General features: G+C 48.8%; 1 protein-coding gene across 8 annotated transcripts in view; it reads right to left on the bottom strand.

The window, feature by feature from the left end:
• NWD1 (NACHT and WD repeat domain containing 1) overlaps positions 1 to 25,989 on the bottom strand; it is a 96,652-nt gene that overhangs the window by 52,384 nt on the left and 18,279 nt on the right. For 6 of the 8 annotated variants that reach the window (XM_034946591.3, XM_008966082.5, XM_014342532.4 and 3 more), the window contains 6 exons: positions 21,267 to 21,564; positions 15,607 to 16,879; positions 6,329 to 6,532; positions 3,574 to 3,733; positions 1,766 to 1,883; positions 469 to 627 (listed from right to left, as the gene is read on the bottom strand). In XM_034946591.3, coding sequence (XP_034802482.3) covers positions 469 to 627; positions 1,766 to 1,883; positions 3,574 to 3,733; positions 6,329 to 6,532; positions 15,607 to 16,879; positions 21,267 to 21,564 — 2,212 coding nt within the window. Of the gene's footprint in view, positions 1 to 468; positions 628 to 1,765; positions 1,884 to 3,573; positions 3,734 to 6,328; positions 6,533 to 15,606; positions 16,880 to 20,837; positions 21,164 to 21,266; positions 21,565 to 25,989 lie in introns of those variants that run through there. The other 2 variants (XM_055103771.2, XM_034946590.3) reach the window with 2 other exon arrangements.

The following is a 25,989-nucleotide window of genomic DNA, read 5'->3' as shown; positions in this document are numbered from 1 at the left end:
CTCCCAGGCTCAATTTAAAATTCTAGGCCAGGCGCCATGGCTCATGTCTATCTATAATCCTAGCACTCTGGGAGGCTGAGACAAGAAGATCCCTTGAGCCCAGGAGTTTGAGACTAGCCTGGGCAACACAGTGAGACCCTGTCTCTACGAAAAATAGAAAAATTAGCAAGGCACAGTGGTGCATACCTGTGGCTAGCTACTCAGGAGGCTGAGGTGGGAGGAGCATTTGAACCCACGAGTCTGAGGCTACAGTGAGCTACGATTGCACCACTGAACTCCAGCCTGGGTGACACAGCGATACCACATGTCAAAAAAAATTCTAGAAGCACTGCTGGGGAAAAATTCACATGTTTAGACAGGAAAGGTATGAGAGTTGATGAAAATCCAGCTCATGACTCAATGAGGAGAGCATGTTTCTAGAAGTCAGTGCCCGTCCTGGTCACTCCTATCCAGGCCATCTGGACTCACCCATGCCTCGGAGCTCCACAGCAGGGCGGCAGAGCTGGAGGGCTTCACGGACCAGGCCAACCTCAGGAGAGTCCAGGTGAGGGGCACACAGGTCAAAGTCATCCAGCAGGTCTTCAATGCCCCCAGAGATGCCCCGGCAGGAAATCCAGCTCATGCTGCCTGAGGGAGAGAAGGGGGGAGGATGTGGGAAGTGCCTACCTCCCTCCAGTTCATCCTGGGAGGTGGAGAATCATCTCTCCATTTCCTCCAGGGCATCTCAGGCTCAGCAGTAGTGACATTGGGGCAGGATCATTCTCTGTGGTAAGGGGCTGAACTATGCATTGTGGGATGTAAAGCAGCAACCCTGGCCTCCACCCACCAGATACCAGTAGCACTCCCACCCCAAGTGTGACAATCAAACATGTCTGCAGACATTGTCAAGTGTCCCCTGGGGGGGCAGAATCTCTTCTGGTTAAGAATCACAGGGATTGGTGAATGGATGGATAGATAGATAGATAGAGAGAGAGAGAGAGAGAGAGAGAGATAGAAAGAATGTTGGGTGGATTGGTGCATGGATGGACAAACAGAAAGATAGGTGGGTGGATGGATAGAATGATGGGTGGATGGATGGATGGATGACCAGAAAGGTAGATGAATGAATAGATAATGGACATATAATGGGTGCATGGATAGATAGATAGAATGATGGATGGATGGATGGATGGACAGACAGAAGGATGAGTGGATGGATGGATGGATGGATGGATGGATGGATGGATGGTTATAACCAGCTCATGGCTCAATAAGGAGATCATAGATGGATGGGTGGATAAATGGATAGTTAGATGGATAGATGGATGGATGAATGGATGGATGGATGGATGGATGGATGGATGGACAGAGAGAAGATGAGTGGATGGATGGATGGATGGATAGGTGGATGAACAGACTGACAAACAGACAGACAGACAGATAGGTTCTCTCATGATAAGGCAGGGGTTTTCACCCTATGCACTAACATTTGGAGCTAGATTATTTTCTGTGGTAGGGTGTCCTGTGCACTGTAGGGTATTGAGCAGCATTCCTGGCCTCCACCCACCAGATTCAAGTAGTGCCTTCTCCCCTAGCTGTGACAACCAAAACTATCTGCGGACACTGTAAGGCATCCCCTGGGTGTAGAATTGCCCCTTGTGAGAACCTCTGCCTTAGGAGGAATGAAGGATTTCCATGTTTGCCCTTCACCCTCCCCAGGCTCTAGAAGACTGGAGCGTGGTGCAGTCACCAGGCTCGGTCCTCTGAGATGGGGGGCAGCCCTTACCCAGAACCTCCTGTTTCAGCTCCTCCAGGCGGCCCGAGTGAAGCAGGTGATAGGGCAACTCCTTCAGCTTCCGCAGGTTTGCAACCGTGTGTGAGAACCACAGAGGCTGCGGGGCCACCTGGCAGAGGAGAAGGGAGACTGCAGCTTGGACACAAGCCCATTCATTCACTCCACGCACAAGCCCATTCATTCACCTCATGCTCCAGACAGTGCTGGAGTGGACGAGAATGCAATGGAAGACAGACATACCCCCATGTGCCCATTGGTCAGGGCTGGGGCAGAGACGACATTTGGGACTCAGAGAATCAAAGCCAGAGGTCATGGGACTTTCTGGGAGGAATAGGGAATGTTTCCTGAAGGCAGAGGCATTGGAACTGAGCCTCAGAATTAAGTGGGCATCTATGTGGCAAAATGTGTCAGAAAACAATGGCATTCCAGGGCAAGAGAAGAGCATGGGCAAAGGTCTGGAGGTGTGAAAGAGCAGGCTGAGTTTGGGAGGACTGAATTATACAAGTCAGGTTAGGGGATGCAGGTGGGAAATGAGAGTAGGGAGCTTGTAAGCAGCAGATCACGAAGGCACTGAATATCAGGCTGGGTAGGTCAGGCTTAAGACTGAGGGCACTGGGGAGCTATGGAAGGTTTTAGACAAGAGGCATAATCAGATTGGATGGTCAGAAGCATCCTTGGGAGGATGCACTAGGGCAAGAGACTGAGAGGCTAGGTGAATGAAAGGGGCTCAGACCATGTCCTGGAGAGGCAGGATGAAGCTGAGTCTGCAGGGACTCTGGGCACACAGGAAAGGATTTGTGAATGGGTCTCTGGGGGAGAAGAGAAGGGTCAGCACCAGGCTAGGTGTGGTAATCCCACCTGTAATTACACACCTGTAATCTCAGTGCTTTGGGAGGCCAAGGCAGATCACTTGAGATCAGGAGTTTGAGACCAGCCTGGCCAACATGGCAAAACCCCGTCTCTACTAAAAATACAAAAATTAGCCAGGTGCAGTGGCACACACCTGTAGTCCCAGCTACTAGGGAGGCTGAGTGGGAGAATCGCTTGAACCTGGGAGGCAGAGGCTGTAGTGACCTGAGATCATGCCAGTGCACTCCAGCCTGGGTGACAGAGCAAGACTCTGTCAGGAAGGAAGGAAGGAAGGAAGCGAGGGAGGGAAAAAGAAAAGTCAGCACCAAAAAAAGAATAGAGCCTGGACCTGCCTCCAGCCTCCCCAGTCCAGCAGGGGAGACAGAGAAAAAGAAACATCAAGCTATAACCAAAGAATTAAAAGTGTAATTTCCTAGTTGCAATCATTATACAACAGTTATATAAGATTTTAACATCAGGGAGAAGAGTCCACAATAACTCTGTACTTTGTTTGTTTGTTTGTTTTTGAGACAGAGTTTCTCTCTGTTGCCCAGGCAGGAGTTCAAGACCAGTATGGCCAACATGGTGAAAGCCCGTCTCTACTAAAAATACAAAAATTAGCCAGGCATGGTGGCGGGCGCCTGTAATCCCAGCTACTTGGGAGGCTGAGGCAGGAAAATTGCTTGAACCTGGGAGGCAGAGGTTGCAGTGAGCTGATATCACGCCATTGCTCTCCAGCCTGGGCGACAGAGCAAGACTCTGTCTCAAAAAAAAAAAAAAAAAAAAAAAAACGAGTCGGGGGGGCAGTAGAAGGGACATCTTGCCCTCTGTGAGGAAAGGAGAAGTAGGTCGGGAGGACATTTCGAGTGCAAAAAGGGGAAGGAAGGAGGTGAGCAACGCTGGGCAGGGTGGAGGTTGCAGGTGGGGAATGGGGGTCCCAGGTACCTCACCTTTCGGTCCAAGTTCAGTGGTTTCCCCACAAGTGGCAGAGTGATGAGCTTCTTGGTACCCTGGCTCCAGGTCCCTGAGAAGAAGTCGGCCAGGACGCCATGCCTCTTGGCTCTCTCGGATCCCGACAGGTAGCGCTCACGGACCACCTCGACCAGCTGTCTACAGAGAGGGTATACAGACTGATAGACCTGGGTGACCCATCAAGCTCAAAGGTGGCTGCCTGTCTTCCTGGAGGCAGTTCCCAAATCCCAAGCCATCCTAAACCATTCTGTTGACCACCTGTGCTATTTGATACATCACATCTATCTCTAAATTGGTCCATGTTTTTTTTCCTTACATCAATTTACTTTCCTTACATACATTTCAAAGAGGAACCTTTGAGCTCCTCCAAAATTTACACATAAAATAACTTACCACCTGACCCAGCAAATCCACTCCTGGGTATATACCGAGAAGAATTAAGAAACAGGTGTTCAGGCTGGGTGCAGTGGCTCATGCCTGTGATCCCAGCACTTTGGGAGGCTGAGGCCGGTGCATCACCTGAGGTCAGGAGTTCAAGACCAGCCTGGCCAACATGGTGAAACCCTGTCTGTACTTAAAAAAAGAATACAAAAATTAGCTGGGCATGGTGGTGTGCTCTTGGGAGGCTGAGGCAGGAGAATCACTCCTCCCAGGTGGAGGTTGCAGTGAGCTGAGGTGGTGCCACTGCACTCCAGCCTGGGCAACAGAGAGAGACTCCAAAAAGAAAAAAGGAAAAAAAGAGAAAGAGGGGAAGAGAGAAAGAAGGAAAGAAAGAAAGAAGAAAGAAAGAGAGAGAGAAAGAAAGGGAACAGGCGTTCAAACAAAACCTTACACATGCATGTTCACAACAGCAAAAACGTGGAAACAATGCAAGTGTCCATCCATAGACGAAGATAAACAAAACGTGGTCCATCCATACAATGAAATATTATGTAGCCATGAAAAGGAAGGAAGCACTGATCCCTGCTACAATGTGGATGAGCCCTGAGAACATGATGCTGAGTGAAAGAAGCCAGACACAAAAGGCCACATAGTGTGAGATTTCATCGATCTGAAATGCCCAGAACAGGCAAATCCACAGAGACAGGAAGCAGATGAGTGGCTGCCAGGGGTTAGGGAAGGGGAATGAGGAGTGACGGCTGATGGGGACAGGGTCTCCTTTTGGGGGGATGAAAACATTCTGGAACTAGACAGAGGTGAGGGGTGCAACATTATGAGTGTACTAAAATACACTTAATTGTCCACTTTAAAATGGTGAATTCTGACCGGGCACAGTGGCTCATGCCTGTAACCCCAGCACTTTGGGAGGCCAAGGCGGGCAGATCACCTGAGGTCAGGAGTTTGAGACCAGCCTGGCCAACATGGTGAAACCCGTCTCTACTAAAAATACAAAAATTAGCTGGGTGTGGCAGCTCATGCTTGTAAACCTAGCTACTCAGGAAGCTAAGGCAGGAGAATCACTGAAACCTGGGAGGCAGAGGTTGCAGTGAGCCAAGATTGTGCCGCTGCACTCTAGCCTGGGCAACAGAGCAAGACTCTGTCTCAAAAAATAATAAAATAATAAAATTAAATTAAATAAATAAAATAAAATGTGGTGAATTGGCCAGGCATGGTAGCTCACACCTGTAATCCCAGCACTTTGGGAGGCTGAGGTGGGTGTGTCTCTTGAGCCCAGGAGCTCGAGACCAGCCTGGGCAATGTGGTGAGACCCCGTCTCTATAAAAAAAATTTAAAAATTAGCCAGGCATGGTGGTGCATGCCTGTAGTTCCAGCTACTCCGGAGGCTGAGGTGGGAGGGTTGCTTGAGTCCAGGAGTTTGAGGCTGCAGTGAGCCATGATGACAACCACTGTACTCCAGCCTGGGCGAGACCCTGTCTCAAAATACAGAAAATAAAATAAAATAAAATAAATAAAATAAAATAAAATAAAATGGTGAATTTTATGTTTCATGAACTTCACCTAGTTTAGTTTAGTTTAGTCTAGTTTAGTTTAGTTTGAAACAGGATCTCACTCTGTCACCCAGACTGGAGTGCAGTGGTACAGTCACGGCTCAGTGTGGCCTCAAACTCCTGGGCTCAAGTGATCCTCCCACCTCAGCCTCCCAAGTAGCTGGGACCACAAGTGTGTACCATCACACCCAGCTAATTTTCTTTTTTTTTTTTTTTTTTTGGAAATGGAGTCTCGCTCTGTTGCCAGGCTGGAGTACAGTGGTGCGATCTTGGCTCACTGCCACTCTGCCTCCCAGGTTCAAGTGATTCTCCAGCCTCAGCCTCCCGAGCAGCTGGGATTACAGGCACATGCCACCGCGTCTGGCTAATTTTTGTATTTTTAATAGAGACAGGGTTTCACCATGTTGGTCAGACTGGTCTCAAACTCCTGACCTCAGGTGATCCGCCACATCAGCCTCCCAAAGTGCTAACACACCTAGCTAATTTTCTTATTTTTTTTGTAGAGATGGGGCCTCGCTACATTGCCCAGGCTGATCTCCAACTCCTGGCCTCCAGCAATCCTCCCGCCCTGGCCCCACAAAGTGCTGGGATTATAGGCATGAGCCACTGCTTCCAGCCTCAACTCAATTTTTAAAATAGGTGAATTGTGTCAGAGTTCTAACTGGACTTGATTCCCTGGGAATGGTGAGTGAAGGATCTGATACTGAGAAGACCCCCGGCCAGTGAGTCCTCATTCTTGGGGTCCCACCCAGACAGTGTCGCTGCCACTGCTGCCTGGACCTACCTATGGGCAATGGCCAGGAGGGTGAAGCCGTCCACGGGCCGCCGGGCCAAGTAGTATCCCAGATCCCGACGAAGCCGCACCCACAGCAGGGGCGGGAAGCGCAGCAGCTCCTTGCTGGGTGGGGTCCAGTCCCAGTACACATCCTGCAGGACCTCGTCATCCAAGGACAAAACATCCTTCAGCTCCGCCTCCGAGAGACCGTGTCTGAAGGGAGGACCAGTGGGGCTTTGAGGCACATCTCATGTCTTCTGCATTTGGAGGATGCAGAATCCAAGAGAGGGAGGGATACAGCCACCCGCGCGGTGTCCAGCACTTCACCTGGGATCAGCATTTGGACAGCGCCCACAAGGTACCAAGCACGGTTAGGGCAATACCCACCAAGGAAGACCTTTTCCGATTTTTTTTTTTTTTTTTTTTGAGACAGAGTTTCACTCTGTCGCCCAGGTTGGAGTGCAGTGGTGCAATCTCGGCTCACTGCAACCTCCGCCTCCCGGGTTCAAGCGATTCTCCTGCCTCAGTCTCCTGAGTAGCTGGGACTACAGGCGCCACCACGCCTGGCTAATTTTTGCATTTTTAGTAGAGACGGGGTTTCACCATGTTAGTCAAGCTGCTCCAACTCCTGACCTCGTGATCCACCTGCCTCGGTCTCCCAAAGTGCCAATCTTTTCCTCTGCATGCACACCTACAGAACCATAAATGGCCCGCTCCTCAACCTCAAAGGGGTCTGAGACAGACACTATAGGGAGGGAAGGAAGTGGTAACTCAAGGAAAATAATGCAGAAACCAACTGCACCCACCCCACTCCACCCTGGCCCACCAAGGCGTGTCTTTAAATTAGGATAATTGGGCTGGGCGTGGTGGCTCACACCTGTAATCCCTGAACTTTGGGAGGCTGAGGCAGGAGGACTGCTCGAGGCCAGAGCTCAAGACCAGCCTAGGCAACACAGGGAGACCCCATCTCTACAAAAAAATTTAAAAATTAGGTGGGCATAGGGGCGCACACCTGTAGTCCCTGCTACTCTAGAGGCTGAGGTGGGAGGATCACTTGAGCCCAGGAGGTTGAGGCTGCAGTGAGCTGTGATTACATCACTGCACTCCAGACTGGGCAAAAGAGTGAGACCCTGTCTCTAAAATAAATACATAAATACATGAACAAATAAATACAAATAAAGTTAAACTGGTTAAAAATTAATTAAATTCAAAATTCGGTTTCTTGGTTGCATGAACCATCTTTCAAAGTTTTAAATTCAGTTTCTGAGTTGTGTGAAGCGCCTTTCAAGTGTTCCATAGTTTTTGTGGCTTGTAGTTACCATATTGGTAATAATGTCATACCCAACACTGTACTCTTTGCAAACTTCTTTTTTTTTTTTTTTTTTTTTGAGACAGAGTCTCACTCTGTTGCCTAGGTTGGAGTTCAGTGGCGCCATCTCAGCTCACTGCAATCTCTGCCTCCCGGCTTCAAGCGATTCTCCTGCCTCAGCCTCCCATGTAGCTGAGACTACAGGTGTGCACCACCACGCCTGGCTAATTTTTGTATTTTTAGTAGAGATGGGGTTTCACTATGTTGGCCAGGCTGCTGTTCAACTCCTGATCTCAGGTGATCCGCCTGCCTCAGCCTCCCAAAGTGTTGGGATTAGGCGTGAGCCACTGCACCTGGCCTGCAAAATTCTATGATATGGTATCAGAGAGAGCCTAGGAGATGTGCCCCTGGTCATGGGTGAACCGCTAGGTTGAGAGCCTATCTTCATCCGTGAAGACATCCCCTAAGCAATGCGAACCCCAGAGCGGGCACCTCACTTGGCACTCCCAGAGGACCCGCCTAGCCTGAATTGCAAAACAGGGCTGTGCATGGTCATCAGGCTTGCGTTTGATCCTAGCTGGGAGACCTTGGTGAGGAATGTACCTTGTCTTTGCCTCAGTTTCCTCATCTGCCAAAAGCAAAACTGTTAAGGGCTAAGAAGAAAATGCACTAGTTCCTCTTTTTCTGAACTCTTATTCTGGCGAGTATGATCTCATTGGTCCTTCCAGTAGCCTTGGAGGATGGATGCTCTCCCAACCAGCCCCTCCATGCAGAGGAGGAAGTGAGGCTCCCAGAGGGCACAGGGCATGCTGAGTGCAGCGTTTCTTGGGCTCGCACGGTTGATGTTTGGGGTCAGATCATTTTTTAGGGTGGGGACCGTCCTGTGTGTTGTAGGGCAGCAGTCCCCAGTCTTTCTGGCACCAGGGACCGGTCTCTTGGAAGACAATTTTTTTCCCATGGACCAGGGTGGGGGTGATGGTTTTGGGATGATCAAGTGCATCACACTTGCACACTTTATTTCTATTATTATTACATTGCAATATATAACGAAATAATTCTACAACTCCCCATCATGTAGAATCAGTGGGAGCCCTGAGCTTGTTTTCCTGAAACTAGACAGTCCCATCTGGGGGTGATGGGAGACAGTGACAGGTCATCAGGCATTAGATTCTCATAAGGTTCAAGCAACCTAGATCCCTCATATGCGCAGTTCCCAACAAGGTTTGTGCTCTTATGAGAATCTAATGATGCTGCTGACCTGACAAGAGGGGGAGCTCAGGTGGTAATTGGAGTGATGAGGAGCAGCAAGAAGTGGCTGTAGATACAGATGAAGCTTCACTTGTTCGCCCACTGCTCACCTCCTGCTGTGCAGCCTGGTTCCTAACAGGCCACGGAGCAGTACCAGTACTGGGGGATGGGGACCCCTATTGTAGGATGTGTAGCAGCCTCCACCCAAGCCTCCACCCACTAGATGCTGGTAGCATGAAAAATAGACAGGCAGATGTATAGATAGGCATATAGATTATAGATAGACAGATTATATGGAGAGATAAATAAGAGATAGAGCAATAGATACAGAGATAGATAAACATAAAGATAAATAGATAGATGATAGATAAATAGATATAAATAGGCAGATAGACATATAGTTGACCCTTGAAGAACACAGGTTTGAACTGCATGAGTCCACTTATATGTGGATTTTCTTCCGCCTGTGCTGTCTCTGAGACAGCAAGACCAAGTCCCCTTCTCCTCCTCCCCTCTTCCTCCTCTTCCTCATCTTCCTCAATGTGAAGATGAAAAGGATGAAGACCTTTGTGATATCCACTTCCACTTCATGAATAGTACATGTATTTTTCTTCCTTATTATTTTCTATTTTTTTGAGACAGAGTCTTGCTCTGTCACCCAGGCTCAAGTGCAATGGCGTGATCTAGGCTCACTGCAACCTCCGCCTCCCAGGTTCAAGCAATTCTCGTACTCAGCCTCCCAAGTAGCTGGAATTAAAAGCATGAGCCACCGTGCCCAGCCCCCCTTTATGATTTTCTTACTATCATTTTCTTTTCTCTACCTTGTTTTGTTGTAGGAATACAGTCTGTAATACATAGAACATATGAAATACATGTTCGTCGACCATTTATGTTACTGGTAAGGCTTCTGGTCAACAGTAGGCTATTAGTATTTAAGTTTTAGGGGAGTCAAAAGTTATACATCAATTCTGAGGTACGTTGGGAGACAGTTGGTTCCCCTAACTCCCAGTCTGTTCAAGAGCCAACTGTATATACAGAGATAGATTATAGGCCAGGTATGGTGGCTCACGCCTGTAATCCCAGCACTTTGGGAGGCCAAGGTGGGAGGATCGCTTGAGCCCAGGAGTTTGAGAGCAGCCTGGGCAACATACTGAGACCCCATCTCTACTAAATAAATAAATAAATAAATAAATAAATAAGGCTGGATGTGGTGGCTCATTCCTGTAATCCTAGCACTTTGGGAGGCCAAGGTGGCAGATCATTTGAGGCCAGGAGTTCGAGACCAGCCTGGCCAATATGGCAAAACCCTGTCTCTACTAAAGATACAAAAATTAGCCAGGCATGGTGGTGCACGCCTGTAATCCCAGCTACTTGAGAGGCTGAGACATGAGAATCATTTGAACCTAGGAGGCGGAGGTTGCAGTGAGCTGAGATTGCACCACTGCATTCCAGGCTAAGCAACAGAGTGAGACTCTGTCTCAAAGAAAAAAAAGAAGAAATAAATAACTGGGTGTGGTGGCATGCACCTGTAGTCTCAGCTACTCAGAGGGGGCTGAGATGGGAGGATCGCTTGAGCCCAAGAAGTCAAGACTGCGGTGAGCTGTGATCGCTTCAGTGCACTCCAGTCTGGGTCAAGAGAGTGAGACCCTGTCCCCCCCATAAAAAGAGAGAGAGAGATATTAATGATAGACAGGATCGATATAGATGAGAAATAGAGAGATAGATATAGAGATTTATTGATTGATTATAAATGAATAGATGGATAGAAATAGAGATGATAGATAAATAGATCATTTAAATAGGTGGATAGATTAAAATGATGTATTTGTAGATGTGGGATAGATATAGAGTTAGATAGGTATAGACAGATGGTAGAGAGATACAAGGATAGATTACTAGAAGTGATAGAGATTGAGACTATACATATTTATCGATGGGACATAGAGAAATATATAGATATATAGAGATAGACATAGATAGATAGATATGACGGATGGGTGGATGAATGGATGGATGGATGGAAGATAGATGATGGATGCAGGGAAGATAGAGATGATGTGTGGATGGATGGATGGATGGATGATAGAGATGATAGGTGGGTGGATGGATGGATGGCTATAGAGATGATGGATGGAAGGAAGATAGAGATGATGGATGGATGAATGGATGGATGGATGGATGGATGCTAGAGATGATGGATGGATGGAAGATAGAGATGATGGAGATATATAGAGATAGATATAGATAGATATGACGGATGGGTGGATGAATGGATGGATGGATGGAAGATAGAGATGATGGATGCAGGGAAGATAGAGATGATGTGTGGATGGATGGATGGATGGATGGATGGTAGAGATGATAGGTGGGTGGATGGATGGATGGCTATAGAGATGATGGATGGAAGGAAGATAGAGATGATGGATGGATGGATGGATGGATGGATGGATGGATGGATGCTAGAGATGATGGATGGATGGAAGATAGAGATGATGGGTGGAAGGAAGAATAGAGTGGATGGATGGATGGATGGATGGAAGATAGAGATGATGGATAAAAGGAAGACAGATGATGGATGGAAGGATAGATGGACTTTAGAGAGAATGGGTGGAAGGATGGAAGATCGAGATGATGGATAGATGAATGGAAGATAGAGATGATGGATGGATGGATGGATGGAAAATAGAGATGATGGATGGGAGGAAGATAGAAATGATGGGCAGATAGACGGATGGATAGATGGATGGAAGATAGAGATGATGGGTGGATGGATGATAGAGATGATGGATGGAAGGAAGATAGAAACAATGGGTGGATGGATGGATGGAAGATAGACATGATGGGTGGATGGATGGATGGAATATAGAGATGATGGATAGATGGATGGAAGATGGAGATGATGGATGGACGGATAGATGGATTTAGAGAGAATGGACGGAAGGATGGAAGATCGAGATGATGGATAGATGATGGAAGATAGAGATGATGGATGGATGGATGAAAGGTCAAGATGATGCATAGATAGATGAATAGATGGATGGATGATAGAGATGATGGATGGAAGGAAGATCGAGATGATGGGTGGATGGATGGATGGATGGATGGATAGATGGATGGATGGATGGATAGATGGAAGATAGAGATGATGGATAAAAGGAAGATAGAGATGATGGATGGAAGGATAGATGGAATTTACAGAGAATGGATGGAAGGATGGAGGATTGAGATGATGGATAGATGGATGGAAGATAGAGACAATGGATGGATGAAAGGTCGAGATGATGAATGGATGGATGGATGGATGGATGGATGGATGATAGAGATGATGGAGGGAGGGAGGGAGGGATTGATGGATGGATGAATGGATAGGGCCTCTCAGGCTAAGGCAAGGTTTCTTACTCTCTGCACTATCAACATCTGGGGCTGGATCATTCTCTAAAGTAGGACAATCCTTTGCACTGTAGGGTGTTAAACAGCATCCCTGGACTCCACTCAGCAAAGACACCAGGAGCACCACCCTGCTCAGTCATGACAACCAAAAATGCTTCCAGACACACTGTCTAGTGTCCCCTGTGGGGGGATGGGGGGGCGTGGAGAACTATCCTGAGGTGACGACCTCTAGCCTAGAAGGATCTCAGGTCTGCTCCAAGAGCAAAGCTCTCACCATCCTGCCACATGGATCTGATGTGTAAGCATAACATATTTTCATGGAACTGGAGCAACCAAAATCATCCACCTTATCATCATGCTTTATAAACCACTTCCCCTGCCACTCCTGTGAGAGATCTGGCTTTACTAATTGGACCAGATATGGGACCAAGTAGGCCATTTGATTTCTGTCTCCCTGTACTTTGGAATTAGGACCCAAAGAAAAAGTCAGTAAGATGGCACCTGGTCACAGAAATATGGGCTCCTGATGCCAACTGTGGCTCAAGGCAAGCTGAAGTTCCAGAGAGGCCGAAGGAAGAGTCTACAAGAGGAGTTGATGTGCAGAGAGGACCCCAGAGGGAGAAGGAAGGAGAAGCTGCTCTGATTTTTATGACAGTTTCCATGACAACTCACTTCCTCCAAGTCAACTTCAACAGAATGGCCCAATGGGCCACCCCTCTATTCTGGAACATGCCCCAGTTGTTATTTGCACTGTTTTTGGAGACAGGGTCTTGCTCTGTTGCCCAGACTGGAGTGCAGTGGCACGATCACAGCTCACTGCAGCCATGACCTCCTGGCTCAACGAATCCTCCTGCCTCAGCCTCCCGAGTAGCTGGGACTACAGGTGTGAGCCACCACGCCCAGCTAATATTTTTACTTTTCACTGAGGCAGGGGCTCTCACTTTGTTGCCCAGGCTGGTCTTGAACTCCTGGGCTCAAGTAATTCTCCCACCTTGGCCTCCCAAAGTGCTGGGATTACGGGTGTGAGCCACCACACCACGCTGTATTTATACTCTTATAGAGTGTAAGCCAGTCGGGAAATCTGGGATATATCCCCTGGAGTCAGCTATAAGACTGACCTGAATTTCCCTAACTCTTCATTGGAAGGAAGCCCAGTGGTACAATTATGGCTTACTGCAGTCTTCAACTCCTGTGCTCAAGTGATCCTCCCATCTCAACCTCCTGAGTAGCTAGGTCTATAGGCATGCACCACCATGCTCAGCTAATTAAAAAAAATTATTGTACAGACAGGGGCCTCACTCTGTTGTCTAGGCTGGTCTCAAACTCCTGAATTCAAGTGATCCTCCCACCTCAGCCTCCCAAAACTCTGGCATTACAGGAGTGAGCTACTGCACCCAGCATATTCTCTTATTTCCTACACTAGTATGAATGTGTTTCTATTTCTGGCAAAGAAACAAGCAGAAAGACCTCCTCGTTGGGGTGACCACCACCCTCTAGATGAATTTGTGGTAACCGACAAAGGTCTGAAATGGCACAGGCTGAGAAAAAAAAAATCCCCCTAAAACTGAGAAGAGGCAAAACTATGTCGTCCAGCATTTTGGATGATGGTTTTGAGTGTTTGCTGTTGGCCAGTTGCAGTAAAGGCAAAGTTTTGTTCCTTGGTGTCTCTGCCAATTGGCAGAAGACAAACTCAGAGGAGGGAGTGTGGCTGCCTGGGTGCTTCTGATTAACCCCTTCCTCTCTGCTGCTTGTTATTTTTGCTTTTGCTTCCTTCCTTCCTTCCCTCCTTCCTTTCACTTTTTCTTCTTCTTCTTCCCTTCTCCTTTTCTTTCCTTCCTTTCTTCTTTCCTCTTTCCTTCTTTCCCTTTTTCTCTCTTTCTCTTTCTTTCTTTCCTTTATCTCTTCTTTCCTTCTTTTTTTTTTCTTTCTTACTATCTTCCTTCCTTCCTTCCTTCCTTCCTTCTCTTTCTCTTTCTTTTTGAGATGGAGTCTTCCTTTGTCACCCAGGCTGGAGCACAGTGGCACTATCTCAGCTCACTGCAACCTCCGCCTCCCGGGTTCAAGTGATTCTCCTGCCTCAGCCTCCCAAGCAGCTGGGACTACAGGTGACCGCCACCATGCCGGGCTAATTTTTGTATTCTTAGTTGAGATGAGGTTTCACCATGTTGACCAGACTGGTCTCAAACTCCTGACTTCAAGTGATCCATCTGCCTTGGAGCCACCACGCCAGGCCTCTTTCCTTCCTTCCTTCCTTCCTTCCTTCCTTCCTTCCTTCCTTCCTTCCTTCCTTCCTTCCTTCCTCTTTCTTTCTCTCTCCTTCCTTCCTTCCTTTCCTTCTTTCACTCTTCCTTTCTGTCTCCTTCCTTCCTGTCTGCCTTTCTTCCCTCTTTCTTTCTTTTTCTTGCTATATCCAAAAAGCAATATATGCCTGTTACTTTTGACTCCTCATCCATACCTGGCTGGCATCTCTGAGCAATGGCCCCAGACTATCATGACCCAAGTTTATTGCAATTTTTTTTTTTTTTTTGAGATCGAGTTTTGCTCTTGTTGCCCAGGCTGGAGTGCAATGGCATGATCTCGGCTCACGGCAACCTCCACCTCCCGGATTCAAGTGATTCTCCTACCTCAGCCTCCCAAGTAGCTGGGATTACAGGCACGCACCACCACGCCTGGCTAATTTTTTGTATTTTTAGTGGAGACAGAGTTTCTCCATGTTTTGTCAGGCTGGTCTCCAACTCCCAACCTTGGGTGATCCGCCCGCCTCGGCCTCCCAAAGTGCTGGAATTACAGGTGTGAGCCACCGCGCCTGGCCTAGTTTATTGCAATTTATAGCTCCGAGACTTTTACTAGGCTAAGCAACCATGTAGGCAGTCCTTTCTTTCTTTTACATGTGTGTATTTATTTTCCCAGCTTTTGAGGTATAGTTGACAAACAAAAACTGTATTTAGCTGGGCACAGTGGTGCATGCCTGTAGTCCCAGCTACCCTACTCAGCAGGCTGAGATGGGAGGATCACTTGAGCCTGGGAGTTGGAGACTGCAGTGAGCTATGATCATGCCACTGCACTCCAGCCTGGGTGACAGAGCCAGACCCCTATCTCTAAAAATAAAAATAAAAATAAAAAAAGTATATTTTGCTGGGCACAGTGGTGCACGCCCGTAGTCCCAGCTACTCAGCAGGTGAGGCGTGAGGATCACTTGAGCCTGGGAGTTGGAGACCGCAGTGAGCTATGATCACACCACTGCACTCCAGCCTGGGTGACACAGCCAGACCTCCATCTCTAAAAATAAAAAAAAAAAACATAAATAAATAAATAAGAGTTTCAAAACACAGAGACTTACCGGGAAGACACAATGTAGCCCAGCACGTGGGCCACGAGGAGCTGCCCGTGTGTCTGCTCCAGGCGGGTGCAGAGTTGGTGCGTGGCTTCCTCTGCGGTGGTGGCCAGCGGGACAGGCACGGTGAAAGAGGCCCATTTCCGGGCTTCCTCAAACGCCAGCCTCAGCCGCCCTGGGTTCCCACACTCTGGGAGGCTGGCCCAGAGCAAATCTGTGTGCACCGGGCTCAGCGTCCTCCTTGCAGCCGCCAGCAGGAGTTGGATCATCTGCTGGCCTTGGTTTCCGGAAAGGGGCTTCACCTCCCAGTAGGCCTCCGGGTCCAGGAGCACCCGCTGCAAGGTGTCCAAAACCCCCAGTGCCCCCGAGCAAGCTGAGAGGATGAGGTGCACCCTCGGGGGGCAGTTGAGAGGCAGCCAGGGAACCCTCCGAGCATGGCGGACAGAGTCCAGGTCATCCATAGCATCCAGCAGGAGCACGAGAGACTCGAAGTTTCTGCAAGAGACAGTGTGGAGGAGGGTATGGAAAAACTGGACCACCCTGGTGTGGGCGTCCAGAACCTGGGCAGGGGGCAAGGGCAGCCCATAGGCCAGGCACACCTGGAAGCAGATGCTCTTCAGCAGGCCACGGGCATCTGAGCTCATTTGTGATGTCCCCAGCAGCCGCAGGACGGTCACTGTCTTGTGGCCCAGCAGCCTTGGCATCTGCTCAGCCAGCTTGCACATCAGGGCTGTCTTTCCGATGCCTGGGGGCCCAAAGAGTACCAGGGGGGTGTGCTGCTTGCTGTCATCGTGCCTGAGCTGCTGCCCAAGCCGGGCCAGGAGTTCCTGGCGTCCACAGAAGGTCTGAATGACCTCCGAGCTCTGCCAAAGGTGGTGACGGATCTCTTGGTAGAGCCACGCCAACTCCTGTCCGGCCGTATCCAGCTCAAGGAGGCGTGTGAGGACCTGGTGATTGGCCCTCACCACAAACTGCTCACCCAGCTCCTTCAGGTAGCGGGCGTGAGTCTTGTTCTTGGGGTTCACCAAGTCGCGGCTCCACGGCAGGCAGTGGGTCTTGAGGACCCCGGGGTGCATGTCAGTGATGTGACTTTTGAGGCTGCTGAGAAGGTTCTGGGCATCAGTGTCCAGGCAGCCATCCACGAGCCGGTCCACCATCCTAAGGGCGCAGTCTTCAAGGATGTGTTTGTGGAGGTCTTGGATCTCTCGAAGGAAGACGGTGGCTCCCTGTTCCCGGTCCTCTGAGCTCAGCAGGCTCCGCTCTATCTCCCACTCAATGACTGCCAAAGTGGGGAAGGTGGGAAGGAAGTGTGGTCATTATTGGGTCAGCAGCTGACCTAAATGGGGTTGCTGGGAGACCTGTCGTTGGGGGATGTGCATTGGTTCTCAAGATTAACGTGCACCAGAGTCCGACCTGGGGGGCTCGAAAAGACCCACATGGCTGAACCCCACCTCCAGAAGTGATTCAGAAGATCTGAGTGGGGCCCCAGAGTTTGCATTTGCAACAAGCCAAGGCTTGCTGGTCCAGGGACTGCACCCAGAGTTACACTAATTAAGCCATTACTCTTATTCTTCTTATTATTATTATTGAGACAGGGTCTCACTCTGTCACCCAGGCTGGAGTGGAGTGGCACGATCTTAGCTCACTGCAACCTCCGCCTCCTAGGCTCAAGCGATCCTTCCACCTCAGCCTCCCAAGTAGCTGGGATTACAGGCATGCACTAGCACACCTGGCTAATTTTTGTATTTTTTGTAGAGATGGGGTCTTACTATGTTGCCCAAGCTGGTCTCCAACTACTGAGCTCAAGCAATTCAACCTCGGCCTCCCAAAGTGCTGGGATTACAGGCGTGAGCCACTGCGCCCGGCCCGATTTAGCCATTATTAATCAAAGACCCCTCAGGGTAGGCAACACAGAGGTCCCACGTGAGGAGCAGTCACTCTGTAAAACAATGCTGTCATCCTCAATAAGTGAAACATGGAGTTACTATCGCGCCCAGCAATTCCACTCCCAGGTATCTGCTGAAAATACCTGAAAACAGAGACTCCAGCAAATATTAATACACCCTAGCTTGTAACAGCACCATTCACAATAGCCAAAAGACAGAAACAATCCAAACATCCATCAACGGGCTGGACATGGGGTCTCACGCCTGTAATCCCAGCACTTTGGGAGGCCAAGGTGGGCAGATCGCCTGAGGTCAGGAGTTCGAGACCAGCCTGGCCAACATGGTGAAATCTCGTCACTACTAAAAATACAAAAATTAGCCCAGCGTGATGCCGCACGCCTGTAATCCCAACTACTCAAGAGGCTAAGACAGGAGAATCCCTTGAACCCGGGAGGCAAAGGTTGCAGTGAGCCAAGATCATGTCACTGCACTTCAGCCTGTGCAACAGAGCGAGACTCCGTCTCAAAAACAAAACAAATCAAAACAAACATCCATCAACAGATGAATGGATAAACAAAATATGGTCCTTCCACACAATGGGATACTATTCGGCCATTGAAATGGATGAAGTACTCACAGGTGTTAAAATGTGGATGAACCTCAAAAACATGATGCCAAGTGAGAGAAGCCAGACACAAAAGGCCATGTAGTGTGAGATTCCATTGACATGAAATGTCCAGAATAGGCAAATTAATAGAGACAGAAAGCAGATTGATGGTTGCCTGCGCTGGGAGAGGGGAGATGGGGAGTGTTTAATGGGTAGAGCTGCTTTTGAGGTGATGAAAATGTCTTGGAGGGCCAGGTGTAGTTCATGCCTGTAATCTCAGCACTTTGGGAGGCAGAGGCTGGACGATCGCTTGAGCTCAGGAGTTCGAGACCAGCCTGGGCAAAACGGCAAAACCCCGTCTCTACAAAAAATAAGTTAGCCACCTGTGATGGCGTGTGACTGCGGTCCCAGCTACTGGGAAGGCTGAGGTGGGAGGATTGCTTGAGCCCAGGAGCTGGAGGCCACACTGAGCCGTGATCGTGCCACTGCACTCCAGCCTGGGCAACAGAGTAAGACCTTGTCTCAAAAAAAATTAAATAAATAAATAAATAAATAAATAAATAAATGAAAAGAAAATGTCAGCCGGGCGCAGGTGCTCATACCTGTAATCCCAGCACTTTGGGAGGCCAAGGCGGGCCGATCAGGAGGTCAGGAGTTCGAGACCAGCCTGAGCAACATGGGGAAACCCCGTCTCTACTAAAAATACAAAAATTAGCCAGGCGAGGTGGCACATGCCTGTAATCCCAGCAACTTAGGAGGCTGAGGCAGGAGAATTGCTTGAACCTGGGAAGCAGAGGTTGGAGTGAGCCGAGATCGCACCACTACACTCCAGCCTGGACAATAGAGCAAGACTCCATCTCAAAAAAAAAAAAAAAGAAAGAAAAAGAAAATATCTTGGAACTAGACAGAGGTGGAAGTTACATGACACAGTGTTGGCCATTGAAGAACATGGGCTTGAACTACACAGGTCAAGTTTCTTCTGCCTCTGCCACCCCTGAGACAGCAAGACCAACCCCTCCTCTTCCTACTCAAGGTGAAGATGATGAGGATGAAGACCTTTGTGACTGATGATCCACTTATGTTTAATCAACAGCAAACATATTTTCTCTTCCTTGTGATTTTTGTAATAACATTTTCTTTTCTCTAGCTTACTTGATTGTAAGAAAACAGGATATGATAGATAGAACATGCAAAATATGTGTTCATCGACTGTTTTTTTTTTTTTTTAGACAGAGTCTTGCTCTGCTGCCAGGCTGGAGTGCAGTGGTGCGATCTCAGCTCACCACAACCGCTGCCTCCCGGGTTCAAGTGATTCTCCTGCCTCAGCCTCCCGAGTAGCTGGGACTACAGGTGTGCACCACCATGCCCAGCTAATTTTTGTAATTTTAGTAGAGACGGAGTTTCACTATTTTGGCCAGGCTGGTCTTGAACTCCTGACCTCGTGATCCATCTGCCTCAGCCTTCCAAAGTGCTGGGATTACAGGCATGAGCCACCGCACCCGGCCAACTGTTTATGTTGTTTCTTTGTTTGTTTGTTTGATACGGGGTCTCACTCTGTCACCCAGACTGAAGTACAGTGGTACAATCTTGGTTCACTGCAACCTCCGCCTCCTAGGCTGACGCAATCCTCCCACCTCACCCTCCTGAGTAGCTGGGACTACAGGTGTGCACCACCACACCCAACTAATTTTAATTTTTTTTTTTAAATAAAGGTGAGGTTTTGCCATGTTGCCCAGACTGGTCTCCAACTCGGGGCTCAAGTAATCCACCCACCTCAGACTCCCAAAGTGCTGGGATTACAGGCATGAGCCACCACACCTGGTCAACAATTTATGTGATTGGTAGGCTATTAGTAGTTACGTTTTGGGGGAGTCAAAAGTTATACACAGATTTTCGACTGTGCAAGGAGTTAGAGTCCCTAAACACTATGTTGTTCAAGGGTAGACTGTATTTAATTTAATTAATTTATTTATTTATTTAGAGACAGGGTCTCACTCTGTCACCCATGCTGGAGTGCAGTGGCAAGATCATAGCTCAATGCAGCCTCCAACTCCCGGGCTCCAGCGATCCTCTCATCTCAGCCTCCTGAGTAGCTGGGGCTACAGGCATGCACCACTATACCTAGCTAATTTTGTTTTTGTTTTTGTTTTTTGAGACAGGTCTCTCTCTGTAACCCCGGCTGGAGTGCAGTGGCATGATCTTGGCTTACCACAGCCTCTGCCTCCTGGGCTCAAGCAATCCTCCTGCCTCAGCCTCCTGAGTGGCTGGGACTACAGGCAGGCACTACCACATTTGGCAAATTTTTAAAAGTTTTTTTTTTTTTTTTGTAGAGATGAGGTGTCACTATATTGCCCAGGCTGGTCTCGAACTCCTGAACTCAAGTGATTCTCCTGCCTCGGCCTTCCAAAATGCTGGGATTACAGGTAGGCACTACTGGGCTCAGCCTGTCAGATTTTAGTAATACAAATCCTGCATCCTAGGAACCCCTCCGTCCCAGGCAAACTGGCATGGTAGTCGCCCTGCATTGCTCCCCCTGATATGGTTTGGCTGTGTCCTCACCCAAATCTCATCTTGAATTGTAGCTCCCATAATTCACACGTGCTGTGGGAGGGACCTGGTGGGAGATAATTGAATCATGGGGGGTAGTTTCCCCCATACTGTTCGCATGGTAGTGAATAAGTCTCACAAGATCTGATGGTTTTATAAGGAATTTCCCCTTTCGCTTGGCTCTCACTCTGTCTTACCTGCCACCATGTAAGATGTGCCTCTTTGCTTCTCCTTTGCCTTCAGCCATGATTGTGAGGCCTCCCCAGCCATGTGGAATTGTGAGTCCATTAAACCTCTTTCCTTTGTAAATTACCCAGCCTCAAGTATGCCTTTATTAGCGGCATGAGAACAGACTAATACGCCCCCTGTGCCAGGAACCTCCCTGGGAGACAAGAAGAAAGAGCCAGCGAGGAGAGGAAGATCCTGAGACCAAGATTGATCAGGAACATGGCTGAACTATCTTGGATCAGTAAAACAGCCTTTCTCAGAGCCGAGGGACCAGAGGTTGACTGGTTTGGCATTTGCAAGAAATGCAGACTGTTGCATTTTTGCCAACAGGGGATGGATATTCTGAACACGTGGTCAGTTTCTTGTGGGTCTCCAGAGGGGAGTCCCTGCGGCCTCACCTGACCGGTGGTAGCGCTGCCACTGCTCCTGGGTGATGAGCCCCAGCCTCCGGGCCTCCTGGACTCCAGAGCGTAGGACAGAAGTTAAGGTGGCCTCCTCTGGTTCACAGGCCTCCCCAGTACCTGGTGCCTGCAGGACGTAGGTGGGAGGAACCGCATTCTCGTCCCTCTGGAAGTATCGTGCCACCAGCTCCAGGTCACTTGGCCTGGCAGTCAGATGGTCCCTCAATACCTCCCACTCCTTCTCATCGATCCGCGAGGGAACCAGACAGGGGCCGTACTGATCACCGATGAGGGCCTGGCAGAGAGGAAGTCACAGATTCAAATCTCACTTTTTTTCTTCAGACAAGGTCTTGCTCTGTCGCCCAGGCTGGAGTGCGGTGGTGCAACCATGGCTCACTGCAGCCTCGACCTCCTGGGTTTAAGCGATCCTCCCACTTGGACCACAATCACATGCCACCATACCCAGCTAATTTTAAAGTTTTTATTTTCAGTACAGACAGGGTCTCACTACATTACCCAGGCTGGTATTGAACTCCTGTACTCAAGGGATCCTCTCATCTCAGTCTCACAAAGTGCTGGGATTACAGTCGTGAGCCACTGTCCCCAGCCACAATTTACTATTCTTTGTCCAATTCAATATATAAGTAAATGACTCTAGCTGCTTTTGTGGGTCCTTATTTCCTTATGAGGGTTCTTATGCCATGTAAAACACTTGTATTAATAAATGTATATCGGCCAGGCACGGTGGCTCACACCTGTAATCCCAGCACTTTGGGAGGCCAAGGCGGGTGGATTACCTGAGGTCAGGAGTTCAAGACTGGCCTGGCCAACATAGTGAAACCCCATATCTACTAAAAATATAAAAATTAGCTGGGCGTAGTGGTAGGTGCCTGTAATCCCAGCTACTTGGGAGGCTGAGGCAGGAGAATTGCTTGAACCCGGGAGAGGGAGGTTTCAGTGAACCGACATGGTGCCACCGCAGTCCAGCCTGGGTGACAGAGTAAGACTCCGTCTCAAAATAAATAAATAAATAAACAAACAAAACAAATAAATAAATATGTATGGTTTCTTTTCCTGTTAATCAATTTTATGTCAATTCAATTCTTCAATCCAACCAGCACTCTGAGAAGATGGAGGTGAAGTTGACCGCCCTTATAGCCTGGAGCCACCAGAAGTCACGAGGGTCAATAAAGAATTGTCCCCTAGGCTAGGCATGGTGGCTCACGCCTGTAATCCCAACACTTTGGGAGGCCAAGGCAGGAGGATCTCTTGAGCCCAGGACTTAGAGACTAGCTGGGCAACATAGTGAGACCCCATATCTATAAAAATTAAAAATTATCAGGGTGTGGGGGTGTGCATCTGTAGTCTCAGGTACTCAGGAGGCTGAGGCTGGAGGACCGCTTGAGCTCAGGAGTTCGAGGCTGCAGTGAGCTGTGATCGCACCACTGCACTCCAGCCTGGGGGACAGAGTGAGACCCTGTCTCTAAAAAAACAAATAATGGGGCCAGGCAAGGTGGCTCACGCCTGTAATCTCAACACTTTGGAAGGCTGAGGTGGGCAGATCATTTGAGGTCAAGAGGAGTTCGAGACCAGTCTGGCCAACATGGTGAAACCCCTACTAAAAATACAAAAATTAGCCAGGCATGGTGGCGTGCAGGTGTAATCCCAGCTACTAGGGAGGCTGAGGCAGGAGACTTGCTTGAAGCCGGGAGGCGAAGGTTGCAGTGAGCCAAGATCGCACCACTACACTCCAGCCTGGGCGACAGAGCAAGACTCTGTCTCAAATAAAATAATAATAATAATAATAATAATAATAATAATAGGCAACATAGTGAGACCCTGTCTCTACAAAAAAATTTTTTTAAAATAGCCAGGCATGGTGGCACATGCCTGTAGTCCCAGCTGCTCGGGAGCCTGAGGCAAGAGAATCGCTTGAACCCTGGAGGTGGAGGTTGTGGTGAGCCGAGATTGCACCATTGCACTCCAGCCTGGGCAACAAGAGCGAAACTCCGTCTCAAAATATATATACGATTTATCTCGATAATTAAGATTTAAATTAAATCTTGTGGTGGTTCTCCATTCTAGTTCTGGTCCTTCCAGGGAGAATCAGAGGTGAAGCAGGGCTAAGAGGACCCTAAGTCCAGCTCTCCCCTTTTATTATCATGGAAACAGGGGCCTGGGGATGGAACAGAATTAGTCCAAGGTCACAGGATGGCTTAAGGGCTGACCACGGAGAAAGGGAGAGATCAGAACTCAGTATGAAAGCGCCACATTCTGAGCACAGTCAGCCCACAGATATTTATTTATTTATTATTTATTTTATTTTTTTGAGATGGAATCTCCCTCTGTCGCCCAGGCTGGAGTGCAGTGGCACAATCTCAGATCACTGCAACCTCTGCCTCCTGAGTTCAAGTGATTCTCCGGCCTCAGCCTCCTGAGTAGCTGGGATTACAGGCGTGAGCCACCACGCCTGGCTAATTTTTATATTTTTAGTAGAGACAGGGTTTCGCCATGTTGGCCAGGCTGGTCTCGAATTCTTGATCTCAGGTGATCCGCCTGCTTCAGCCTCCCAAAGTGTTGGGATTACAGGCATGAGCCACTGCGCCTGGCCTATTTACTTTTTTTGAGACACAGTTTCACTCTGTCACCCAGGCTGGAGTGCAGTGGTACAATCTCAGCTCACTGCAACCTCTACCTCCCCAGTAGCTGAGACTACAGGCGCCCACCACCACACCCGGCTAATTTTTGTATTTTTAGTAGAGACTGGGTTTCACCATGTTGGCCAGACTGGTCTCAAACTCCTGACCTCAAATAATCTGCCCACCTCAGCCTCCCAACGTTCTGGGATTACAGGCAGGAGCCACCAGGCCCAGCCAACCTTGGAGTCTTAGCCAAAGAGGCAGGCATCAATCTGAGAATCAGACCAAGGTCAAATGGCAGCTGTTAGAGCGCTAGGAAGAAAGGGTAAAACATGGGTCGTACGTAGCCTGGGGAGTCAGGGAAATTCACCTGAGCTGCAGAATAAGACATGAAAAGAGCCAGGCATGGTAGCTCATGCCTGTAATCCCAGCACTTTGGGAGGCCGAGGCAGGTGGATCACCTGAGGTCAGGAGTTCGAGACCAGCCTGGCCAACATAGCGAAACCCTATATCTATTAAAAATATAAAAATAATTAGCCAGGCATGGTGGTAGGTGCCTGTAATCCCAGCTACTTGGGAGGCTGAGGAAGGAGAATTGCTTGAACCCAGGAGAGGGAGGTTTCAGTGAACCGACATGGTGCCACTGCACTCCAGCCTGGGCAACAGAGTAAGACTGTCTCAAAAAAAAAAAAAACACAAACACACAAAAACAAAACAAAACAAAAAAACCAAAAACATGAAAAGGAGTTTATTAGGCAGAGTATCTTGCAGGCAGGGGGAGCAGCATGTGCAAAGGCCCTGTGGCAGGAAGAAGCATGGCTGCTGTAGGAAGGGCACAGCGACTAAGGCACTGGCAAGAAGAGGGACAGCGAAGGGGGATAAGGCTGTCCCCTCCCCTTTTCTTTTCTTGAGTCAGAGTTTCACTCTTGTTACCTAGCTGGAGTGCAATAGTGCAATCTTGGCTCACTGCAACCTCTGCCTCCCAGATTCAAGTGATTCTCCTGCCTCAGACTCCCAAGTAGCTGGGATTATAGGCACCCACGACCACAGCTGGCTAATTTTTTGTATTTTTAGTAGAGACAGGGTTTCGCCATGTTGGCCAGGCTGGTCTTGAATTCCTGACCTCAAGTGATCCGCCTGCCTCGGCCTCTCAAAGTGCTTGGATTACAGGCGTAAGCCACCGCACCTGGTCCCCCTGCACAAGATTCTGTAGGGCATGGGAGGCCATAAAATTTTGGTCTTAATGCCAGAACCACACTCGGAGTAGGTGCAAACCGGAATCCAAAAGAGTTAATCTGGGCCAGTGTGGTGGCTCACACCTGTAATCCCAGCACTTTGGGAGAATAGGGTGGGCAGATCACTTGAGCTTAGGAGTTAGCCTGGGTAACGGAGCAACTCCATCTCAAAAAAAAAAAAAAAAAAAAAATAGAAGTCCGGGCGCAGTGGCTCACGCCTGTAATCCCAGCACTTTTGGAGGCCGAGGTGGGTGGATCACCTGAGGTCAGGAGTTCAAGAGCAGCCTGGCCAACATGGCGAAACCCCGTCTCTACTAAAAATATAAAAAAATTAGCCAGGTGTGGTAGTGGGCACCTGTAATCCCAGCTACTCAGGAGGCTGAGGCAGGAGAATTGCTTGAACCCAGGAGATGGAGGTTGCAGTGAGCCAACATGGTCCCACTGCACCCCAGCCTGGGTGACAGAGTGAGACTCCATCTCAAAATAATAATAATAATAATTTCTTTTCTATTCTTTTTTCTTCTTTTTTTCTTAAGAGACAGACTTTTCCTCTGGCACCCAGGCCAGAGTGCCACGGTACAATCATAGTTCACTGCCACCTCAGACTTCTGGGCTCAAGGGATTTTCCCATCTCAGCCTCCGGAGCAGCTAGGACTACAAGCATGAGCCACCACCCCAGCTAACTGTTCTTTTTTTTTTTTAGAGATGGGGCCTTGCTATGTTGCCCAGGCTGGTCTTGAACTCCTGGGATCACACGATCCTCCGGCTTTAGCCTCTCAAAGCGCTGGGATTACAAGTGTGATCCACGGTGGCCAGCCTCATCTCTTTATAACTAGTCAGTTTCAG

This window comes from Pan paniscus, chromosome 20 (assembly GCF_029289425.2).
Source record: "Pan paniscus chromosome 20, NHGRI_mPanPan1-v2.0_pri, whole genome shotgun sequence".
Lineage (NCBI taxonomy): Eukaryota > Metazoa > Chordata > Mammalia > Primates > Hominidae > Pan > Pan paniscus.
The sequence above is the reverse complement of the archived record's forward strand: the minus strand, read 5'-3'. Positions and strand labels throughout refer to the sequence as shown.